This window comes from Lepidochelys olivacea (assembly GCF_965140295.1).
Source record: "Lepidochelys olivacea isolate rLepOli2 genome assembly, chromosome: 24".
In the NCBI taxonomy this organism is placed as follows: Eukaryota; Metazoa; Chordata; order Testudines; family Cheloniidae; genus Lepidochelys; species Lepidochelys olivacea.
The window spans coordinates 4093049-4103354 of record NC_140434.1 but is presented as its reverse complement, the minus strand read 5'-3'; the positions used below and the strand labels follow the sequence as shown (position 1 = coordinate 4103354).

At 54.3% G+C, this 10306-nt stretch overlaps 1 protein-coding gene across 14 annotated transcripts in view; it reads left to right on the top strand.

Moving 5' to 3' along the window:
- Positions 1–645: 645 nt before the first annotated feature.
- The window catches only part of LOC311512058 (death-associated protein kinase 2-like), a 29550-nt gene continuing 19889 nt past the window's right edge, over positions 646–10306 (top strand). The window contains exon 1 of one of the 14 annotated variants that reach the window (XM_084613089.1): positions 646–910. Coding sequence is in view for 3 of the 14 variants with exons in the window: in XM_084613077.1 (XP_084469203.1) it covers positions 9136–9256 (121 nt within the window). In the remaining 11 variants the exon portion in view is untranslated. Of the gene's footprint in view, positions 911–2371; positions 2394–8669; positions 8753–8828; positions 8909–9108; positions 9257–10306 lie in introns of those variants that run through there. The other 13 variants (XM_084613085.1, XM_084613078.1, XM_084613080.1 and 10 more) reach the window with 13 other exon arrangements.

Here is a 10306-nt window from a genome sequence, read left to right as displayed (position 1 = left end):
TTATTCTACCTTAAGAGATCTGTTCCTCCTCTTTCTTTTCACACCTCAGCAGCCTCCCAGCCTTACCCTGGTTCCCCTCTGGGCATTTTGGTTAGAATGTTTTTATCTGTCAAACAGGTTTCCTGTTTGCAATCCCCCAGCTTCTGAGCCACAGAGCAAAGCAGAGAAAGGGGAAGAGAAGTCTTTTTTTACAGCTGATTTGCCCTGCTCTCTGAGTTCAGCGAGGGCTAAGCAGAAGGCAGGAGATCCTGTGGTTCTGGGAACTGCTGGACTCAAATACCCTTGGATTTACTGTTCCAACTCTGGGAGAAATCAAGGCACCGGGCAATGCTGCTTCGAGTGACCTTAAGAAACCTGTCCTAGCTTCTGTTTGCTGTTGGCCATGATTTTTGGGAAGGCCTATCTCAGGGCTTTCTCAAGAGAACTTGATGGAAGGATCATATTTTTTTAACAGGTTTTCTCAGGGTCTTGCTCATTTCAGCGTTTGCTGCCTTTTTTTTTTTTTTAAATCCCATAAAAATCTAGGGACTCTGAGTCACTTTATTTGGAGCCTGCTTTGCTGAGTCTGGGGGTGGTAGTTAAATAAAGAGGAGGAGGAGGAACGAAACAGCTGGGATTGGTCAATATCAGAGGAAACTGGCCAGAATTCCCCACCAGGAGAGGTGTCATAGACGATCTGAGCTCTTTCATATATCGCCTCTCAACAGAAAACTAACCAGAGCTGGTTCATCTGAGCTGCCTACACGCTGGGGAGACCAGACGTCTTGCTGTCCAGGAAAATTCTGGAGTGACTCTCCTGTATTGGTTCTGTGTGCGGTGGGATTTCTGGAAAGGAAGCAGTCACAAGCCACCAGGAGGCTAGTTCCAAAGAAACACAAGAGGAGCACAATTACTGTGAGCCGAGAACTTGGTGAGTAAGGATGGATGCAACACAGAGTTTGTTCTCATCCACCCAAAGCAAACAGGTGGTTGTCTTTGTAATCAGCAGACCCCAGCCGGTGTAATTCAGCGGGGCTGCAGCCAAGTCAGTGGAGTGATGCGAACTTACAGGAGCGGGGGATCTGGCCTTGCATGGTTTTGCTGCAGTGGGGAAGATCTCAGGGGATGTTCTGGTCAGTGATAAGGTGTGGGAGGTGACCTACCATCTTGTTGTGATCCTTTTAATCTGGCAAGTTTCAGAACAGGGTCTGCAAAATAGTCATAGAAATAAAATCAGGGAAATACAGGGCTGGACGGACCCCAAGAGGTCCATATCTTCCCCGGCTGAGGCACGAGCATTTACCATTCCATGTACCGAAACTATTTGTCCATTCCAGAGAAAAAACAAAGGATGTTTTTACTTGCCTGAATGGAGCAGAATTTTGCAAAGCTGTTGTTTGTTCTCACTCATGGGCTGCTTTCCCTGCTGTTTGCTAGTGGGACGGGGGAGAGAGGCATGTCTGTATCAAAGGGTTGAGTCATCTCTTTCTCCACGGCTCCTATCAGTTTTGTCAGTCCCCCTCATTCCCCCCCATTTGGACACCGAGGTATTTTGAAAGTGAGATTCCATATTTGGAAATTTACATGGCAAATCTGGCCGGCTTATTTTCCTCTTTATTGAATGATGCAAATAATATTTATTTTGGGCAGCTGCTTAGTGGAGATGAGGCTGACTTCAGTAAACAGCTCCTGTGGGCAACAGCAGGGTGTGCTGATTTATTTTTGGATCAGGTACCAGAAGGGGATTCTTATCAATGGGAGCAGATAGGTAGCTGTCACTGGGAACAGTGGCAGATGCTGCAGAAACCTCCTGAGCTTTGCTGGTGGGGTCTGTCTGGAGCAGACCGCTTTGATTGCTAGCACTGTTGAGTTAAATTCACAATTCCCTGGCTTGACAGTGATGTGGGTTTTACCCAGCTGAAAACAACGCAGCCCCGGGTGGTGACTGGTTTTAAATCCCGTTTGAAGCCTTCTGGAAATCAATGTCTGTGTAGGTTATGGAGCCTTTTCCCTTGTAGGTTGCTGTTACTGTTATAGCTCAGTGGTTTGAGCATTGGCCTGCTAAACCCAGGGTTGTGAGTTCAATCCTTGAGGGGGCCATTTAGGGATCTGGGGCAAAAATTGGGGATTGGTCCTGCTTTGAGCAGGGGGTTGGACTAGATGACCTCCTGAGGTCCCTTCCAACCCTGATATTCTATGATTCTACTGTTATACCAGGATATGTTAATGGCCAACAAGCAGGCCTTTAATCTAAGACAAAGCTAAGCAGCCTTCTTCCAGGCTAAAGGGAAGGAGTAACTAAGCTCCTTTTACACAGTGAGAGCTGGAAACAATAGAAGCCACCGCCCAAGGCAACGATTGACGTCTAAGTTGTGTGGGCTGAAGGGTTCCCTGACTGCAAAGGCTGGGGCAAGGTGAGTGTTAGACAAGCTGGGTGTGTGAACAAGAGAAGCAGTGCTGCGAATGGCACTGAGAGAGAGCAGAGACAGAGCTTCTTGGGCACAGAACGCACTGGAGGGTCAGGCGTGGGGATTACTGAACAAGGAAATTGACGGCTGTTGTTTGTTCCTACTGTGTTCAGGGACACGAGACTTTGTGCTCATTCTTTGTAAATAAACAGGATTGCCTCGTATCATCGGTTTCTGAATGACCCAGCAAGGCCCTGAATATTGGATAAATGCTTGGGATGAAAGAGCAACAGAACCACCTAACATATGTCCAGTGCCTTCTCTGAAATGGGTCAGTCTCAGACTGCGTTCCAGCAGGCCAGGTGCCAACGTGGCACATAACTGACCGGCTCTGGCTGGTGATCTTCTTGGGTCACGGAGACCAAACTCCCCGTTAGCCCTTCGAGGGGATCCCAACAAGGACAGAGCTGAGGAACATTGGCTGCACAGCTGAAGACCTGGCCCTGCAGGTTTTCAAAGTCTCCTGCTGCTCCAGTGATAGCTAAGAAGCGGTGTAGTGGGCTTCCGGATAGCTGACCTGGCTCTGAAATTGCATCAGATCTGGGTGCTTCCTATTTGGTGGACAGTGCACTGGACTGGGATTCTGTTCTTGGCCCTGCTGCTGGCCTGCTGGATAACCGTGGGCAAGTCACATCTCCTCTCAGTGCTTCAGTTTCCCCATCTGGAAAATGGGGATAAAGATCGTGACTTCCTTGGAAAGCACTTTGAGATCTGCTGACAAACCCTGCCCGATGAGGAGTAGGTGGTCAGGATGATGATGCTGTTAAATGTACTTGGCTCTGGATGGGTTGGAAGGTCTGTTTGTATTTTTTGCTCCTGGGTAACAGCTGCACTATCTCAAGCTTAACGGTGGGCTCAGGCTCTTAGTCACTTAGCATGCCTCCCCTCCCTTCTGACTGGTTCCCGAATGGAATTCCTGTGGATTGTAACAGCAACACCGCACGCCATCCGCAAAACACTGTCAGCCCAGGCAGTGAAAAAACTGCCAGCTCCCTCCCCTCCTCCTTCTGCAAGCATCATGAACCCACTGCAGTTATCTGGAGCTTGCCCCTGGATCATAAGAATGGCCATGCTTGGTCAGACCAAAGGTCCATCTAGCCCAGTGTCCTGTCTTCTGACAGTGCAGATGCTTCCAAGGGAATGAACGGAACAGGGCAATTAGCGAGTGATCCATCCCCTGTCGTCCAGTCCCACCTTCTGACAGTCAGAGGCTTAGGGCTACCCAGAGCATGGGGTTGCGTCCCTGACTGTCTTGTTCCTCAGTTTCCCTAACGTTAGCATGGGGACAGTAACACTCCCCTAGCTCTGTCATTTAATTCATGCTCCATTCTAGAGCAGGTTGAAGGTGCAGGGACAGAGTGGAGGCTGGGATGAATGAGGGTAGATATTTATGATTAAAGGCAGCAAGGCTGTGCCAGATTTGGTGATCTGGTTTCGGGGGGGAGAAGAGAGGAGAACCCCTTTGGTTTTAGGTTCAAAGCTCCCACTCGTGCCTCAGAAACAAGCCTGCTGAAAGTTCACATTCAAGTGGCGCAGGTTTCCTTTCTGCCTCGATACCTTGCCAGCCCCTATGGCTGTGGTCTCTGAGCCCCCATTCATGCCCTGAACCCCCCCAGGAGTGTTATTAACCCCCTTTTATATATGGGGAAACTGAGCCCAGAGAGGGCAAGTGACTTGGTCCGGGTCAAACGGAGCCAGGAATAGAACCCAGATGTCTTGACTCCCAGTCCAGTCCAGCTCTGCTCCGACCCTGAGCTGAGACTATAACCCAGAAGTCTGCCAGTCCCCTGCTCTAACCACTGGAGGACATGCCCCTCCTCCCACAGTCGAGTTTAGGAATCAGCATGCCTGGGTTCTGATCTGTTGCCCTAACCATATTGTCTCCCTTCTGGGCAGGACACCAACACCAGTCTGGGGCCAGTCAGGGAACTGGACAGTGCCGCATGTCCTATGCCAACCAGTCGGGATAAAAGCGCCTAGCCTGATGTCAGATAACTGGAGTATATTATCTGTTTCCATTTGGCCCCTGGCAGAGGGAGCAGCAGCCTGGCCCACTGTTGCCAAGATCTTCCCATCAAAGTTTCATCCCACTTAGAACACAAACAATGTCTGGAATTTAGCAACTGCAACATATGTTCATGTCCGTAAATATAGCCTAGGGCCACCTCCCCACTCCCTTAATCAAGGGACTGTCCATTGTGTTCATATTTAAAGGGACAGTTCTGAAAAATCTGGATGCTTTCAGCAGCTCTGCTAATGCTTCTCAATGCTGATCCGCAGCCCCCTGCTAGCCCACCCTAGGCTCCCCTCCACCACTCTGCCCATGCCCCTCAGTCCTGACTCCCAGCTGCTATTCCAGGCTTCTCCTGGCCAGCCTGCGCCCCCTCATTCCTGCATCCCCTGCTTTGGGAGAATCAGGTCCCGGGATCAAAGCTCTCCTCATTCTGTCATATCTGCTTCTGCTAAGCCCCCTGCGGCAGAATGAGCATCTTCTCTTTAGTCTTTCGTTCCGCTCTGGGCAGGGGCTGGGAGCCTGGGCTGGGGGATGCAGCTGATCAGAGAATGGAGGAAACATGGCCCACTGGCCCGATTTGCGACCTTGGGCAAGTCCCTTCCCTGCTCTGTGCCTCGGTTTCTCCCTTCTGGAAAAATGAGGCTGGACCCCAAAAGGACTTGGTGTTTGGGAAACCCTGCGAGAGTCACAGGGCAAAGCAGCATTTGCGATAGCAACCAGCAGCTCCTGCTGCTAAAGCCCTGGGATTTTGGCTGCCTCTAGCACCTAGTCCTTTGTCAGAGACCTGTTTTCCCTCCCCGTTGAGTTTCTGGCATGTTTCCTCCTCCCTGCACCCAAAGATTCCCCTTTTCATCTCTTCTTCCTCCAGCCACTTGAGTCATGGGGCTGGATCCCCAGCTAGTGCAAATAACGCAGCTCCTCAAGCCCTGATTCTGATTTGCACTGGGGCCCCTTTGCCCCTCTCTGGCAGAGCAAGGTGGTCTTGAAGTGAGTGTCCCTGGAATTCATGCCGCCAGCTGACAAATGAACGTACAGATGAGAATCGGGCCCTTTGACGTCAATAGAGCGATGCTGATTTGCGCCAGTTGTGGATTCGGGCCACCGTGTCCTTTTCACTTGAGATAAAACTAGCCATCAATCCTGCCTGGAGGAAAGGCCAGGGCTGCGTTCTTAGCATTTAGCAGCTCAGCGCCTCCCAACAAGGGCCGCGTGCTACCCAGGCTCTCGGGGCTTTTGCTGAGCTCCATGCGCTGGGAATTCTGTGGGCAATCAGCCAGGTGTTTTTTTTCCTGTTGGGGGAAGACCCTGCCCTTGAACAGGCAGCTGAACTAGCTTGAACTTGCTGTTTACGCAGGGCCTTGTGTGTGCTCAGCAGGGCAGGGGTGTTTAGCAGCGTGGCCTAGGGGACAGAGCCCTGGGTGAGCTCTCTAGGTGCTTCTGGGACAGAAACAATCGTTTTGGCCCAGGGGCATACAGCAACTCGGGGGTAGGGCCGGGAACAGACCCCAGGAATCGTCTGCTCTACCCACTAGCCCATGCTGTCTCATGTAGACAAGAGCCAGACCCAGCAGAATGGCGGGGGAAGGAGACACTTTAAAAAAGATCATTCTCCATTTTCCTTTTGTGGGTGAAATCTTTCCTCTTTTCTTTCGGAGCTCGGGAGGAACCAAGAATGGAGGCGGGGGAAAGTTGGATCGAATGTGGTAAATAGTTTCGGCTGGGGGATGGGGTGGGAAATGAGCAAGGTCGACATGGGTTCACTTTGTGTCAGAAAGACAGTTAGGAATTTACCTTCGCTTTGATTTTAAAAACCATTAAACCTATTAAAAAAAAAACAATAACCCCTCCCCTAAAGTAAACAAAAATTATTCTGTTTGGGTGGTTCAAAATCAGGCTTTTCCGAATTGGCCACTGAACTGAAGACTTGATGATCACCTGGCCCCAGCCAAGCATCAGAAATGGTTGTGGGGGTGGTGAGATGGAGCCTGATGCTCTGTTATCTCGGAGTCTCTCGTAGTAACTTGCTAGTCGTTGGTTCTTGCCTTGTTGTTTCCCTGAGCCTCAGATACGTCCCCTAGACTGCACGTGTGTTGCTCGTTGCAGAACAGGGCAGTCCAAACTAAAAACCTGCTGCAGTCCCTGGCTGGGTCAGTAGGGGGTGTGTATGCCGGAGGGGGTATTACAGGCAGCTGGCTGCATTAGGGTTACTCCAAATTGCCCTAATCTAATCTCAAACCGGTTTTGCAGCCTCCCCCCCATGCCACGGGAGCCAGGCAAGGGAAGGGCGAGCAGGAACCAATTACGCGAGAATACAGAAGTCCCGCCGGTCACCTCCAGCCCTCGGAAGGGGAAGTGAGCGCTGCGGCCCGGGTGGGGGAGCTGTGCTGGGACGTTCGTCAGGCTACTGTGTACAGAGAAGGCTAAGGCTGCCGGGGCCCCTGCTAGCGTCTCGCCCCTGCCTCTGAGAGAGGGCCCTAAATCGGCATCCAGACCCTCCATCTGTAACATGGACCTCGGCCTAAGCACCTCACCCCTCGAACTCAGCTCTCCCTGCAGGACCTCTGACCCTGGCCCGAGTTCCCTCTCCCTTCATCAGCCCCGGCCTTTCTCCAGTCGTCGGGTGCTCCCCGCTCCCCAGAAGCTTTGGACAGGATCCTGATCAATGCAAGGGCCCTGCCTCTTGTCCACTCCCCCTGCAAGGTGGGGGCCTCTCTCCATAGGGGGCTGGCAGCCAGCAGGCCAGACAGCTGCCCCATGGATCCCAAAGCGTCTGTGTTTGTCTTGTGGAGGGCTGACCCCAGGTGTGGTGAGGGACGTTGTTGAGGAGGGGAGTTGGGGATGGTGGGGTTGTGTAAGGGAGAGCAGGTAGGGATCCAGGGAGGTTTTTGGGGGTCTCCTGCTCTTCCCATCTTCCCCCCTGCCATGGTTGAACAGCTGGGCCATGATCCAGCATCGGGGCTCCCTGCCCTCCTGGGACCAGTTCCTGGAGAGGGCAGAGGATCAGAGCAACCCCAAGCTGCCCACAATCCCTGGCTTTAAATAACTCTCCACTCCCACCAGCCCCCTCCCCAAGCTCTTAGAGCTGGGCCTCGAGGCTTCTCTCCAACCAGCCCCCAAGGCCCAGTGGGTTTCAGGAGTGGGGTGGGGTTGGGGGGAATCTCCTGGTTGCGGTCAAATTATCCCCCCCCCCATCTTCCCCACACTGGTCATTTCCTGCTTTAAGCCTCCAGGTGAAATCCTCTCTTCCTTTTCCCACAAGCAGGAGCTGTTCCCCCCCACCCCAGAGTGAGGCAGTGGGGCTGCCCCATGGTGCAAGCAGTCGGCTGTCACTGGCTCTGCAGTGGTCCTAGGAGAGGGGTCTGCTTTGTAGCTTGGGGAGTGGGGCGAAAGAATCTTAAGGGCTCTTCCTGCCCCAGTCCAGCCCCCACCCAAATTTAACCCTAACTTCACTCTCCCCTCCCCCCAACGGGCGCTAGGTGCTGTACAAACACAGAACAGACAAGCAGCTTCCAGGCTGAGCCCTCTTTGGGCATGCTGTGCTTGGAACTGGGGTTGGGGAGGATCTGAGAGTCATTCCCATTTCTGGCCCTGGGTCACAGTAAGGGAGAGGTAGTGGGGACTAGTGGCTAGGGTCCCCCTCCCCCCATGACCCTCAGGAGAGCTGGAGTGACCTGACCTTGGGGCTGTACCTTCCCCTGAGTTTACCCCTCCCACGTGTTCTCTGTCAGTCTTGCCTGGAAGCTCTTGGGGCCAGGAGTGTGTCACCCCAACTGTCCGTACAGCCCCAAGCACAGCAGGGCTGCCATGGTGTGTGTGTGTGTGTGTGTGTGTGTGTGTCTGGTTGCTATTGTACTAGGACTGGAACCTACCCAGCATCAGCCCTTCCCTCCAGCCGCAGCCAGTCCTGGGCAGATCAGCTGCCTCACTGATCATTTTTTAAAAATCCTGTTTTAAAAACCAGGGGCACAATTTACCCTCCCAGTGGCCAGCCGGCCTCCTTCCCCCCGGGGCCAATGGGCACTGGCTGAGGCCCTGGCAGCAGGGCCAGGGGGTGTGAGCTCCCCTAGAAGTGTGGGTGTGGGGGTGTCCCCCGGGGGCAGGCCGAGGGGGGGGGCTGCCCTTGTGCAGCGGGGGCAGGCCAGCCAGAGCCCCACCACCCTCCCGGGCAGGATTTTCACCCTCCAGGCTGGGAGTTAAAATTTTCAGAGGATCCCTCGCTGCGGCCCCACCTCCCTCTTTGGGACTTTACTCCCCCGCAAGGCGGCAGGTGAGCGGCAGCCTGGGGCTGCAGGTGCGTTGGGACCCGGGGAGGGAGGGGGCAGCCAACCAACCCTCCCCCCCCCGGGGGAGTTTTACGCCTCGTTGCGCGGGGAGCACTTTCTCCAGGCTCCCTGCCCGGCCATGGCATGGCTTTAAGGGGGCCCCTCTGGGGTCCTGCCCCGGACAGGTGGGTGGGGGGCCCCAGTGCCTGGCTGGGACGACGGGGGTCCTGGCTCTGGAGCAGCCAGGCTGTGGGGGCGGCTCAGTGGGTCCTGCAAATGTCTGTCTGTCTGTCTGTCGGTCTGTCCGTCCGATCCAGCCGCAGGCGCGCAAAGGGGCGGAGTGTGTGTGTGGGTCGGTTGCAGCGTAGCCCGTGTTGCGTAAATGTGTGTGTCCGTCCCCGCGCCCTGCACAATGTGTGTAGCGCGGGGTCCTGAGAGCCATGGACCCAAACTGCAAACCCTGCCTAGGATGGAAACCACCTCTAGCCAGGGGGGTGGCAGCTCCCCCCTGCGCCCCTACTTCCAGCAGCTGTGTACGTGTGTCTGTGTTGTGCAGCGCTGCAGTGGTGTGTGCTGCGATTCGCAGTGGGGCGCGCGGGGGCACAGTGGCAGGGGTGTGTAGATGGAAGGGTTTGTAGCGTTGTGTGTTGGAGGGTGGTGTGCATGATGCGGAAGGGGGTGTGTGTGAGATCTTTGCAGCGTTGTGTGCATGATGCGGAAGGGGGAGGGGGTGTTGTTGTTGTTGTGTCTATAGAATTGGCCGGGGTGGGCGCATGCTGGGAAGCGGGTTGTATATAATCTATGGTGTTGTGTGTTTGCTGGGGAAGGGGGTGTGTGTTGTGTTGTGTGTATATGAGCTTACGGCGTGTGTGAGTGTGTGCTCGGAAAGGGTGGGTGTATGTAACCCTTTGTGCTGTTGTGCGCAGGGAGCGTTGTGTGTTGCCTGGGAAAGTTGTCTCCAATCTTTGCAGCGGCCTGGAGGTGCAGGGGAAGGAGGAGTGTGTGTTGCACAGGGGCACACGCAGAGGTGGGGCGGGGGGGTGGCTTGGGGAAAGTGTGTATATAGATCAGCGCTGGGTTGTGTATGATCCAGTGATACTGGGTGTGTGTGTGTGTGTGTGTTACGGGGGTGGGGATGTCAGAGGATTCCACAATTCGTTCAAGTCCATTGATCCAAGACCCTGCCACCCCGTGCCCCCTTTAACCACAGCTCTGCTGTCCGACAGATTCCCCATGCAGAAGTATCCCTGCTTGGCATCTTCCCGCTGAAGCATCACCCTGTGCTGTTCCCACCCCGCAGTGCTGGGGTACAGGGCAGTTGCACATGGTCCCATTGGGTAGGAAGAGAAGCTCTGAGTGAGGCAGCAGAAGGGGGGGCTCCAGGGAGCAGGGTCTAAAGCCACGCCAGACTGGGAATCTCCCACCCCTTGGAGCTGTGACATAACTGATCCCAGGGCATCCGTTTTTGGGCGAGGCACCTCCCCAGTGCAAGGACAGAGCCGGGCTGAGAGGCAGAGCAAAGCAGAGGAATTATGGCCTAGCGGTTAGTGTGTGTGTGTGGGCTGGGGCTTTGGCATTAGAGG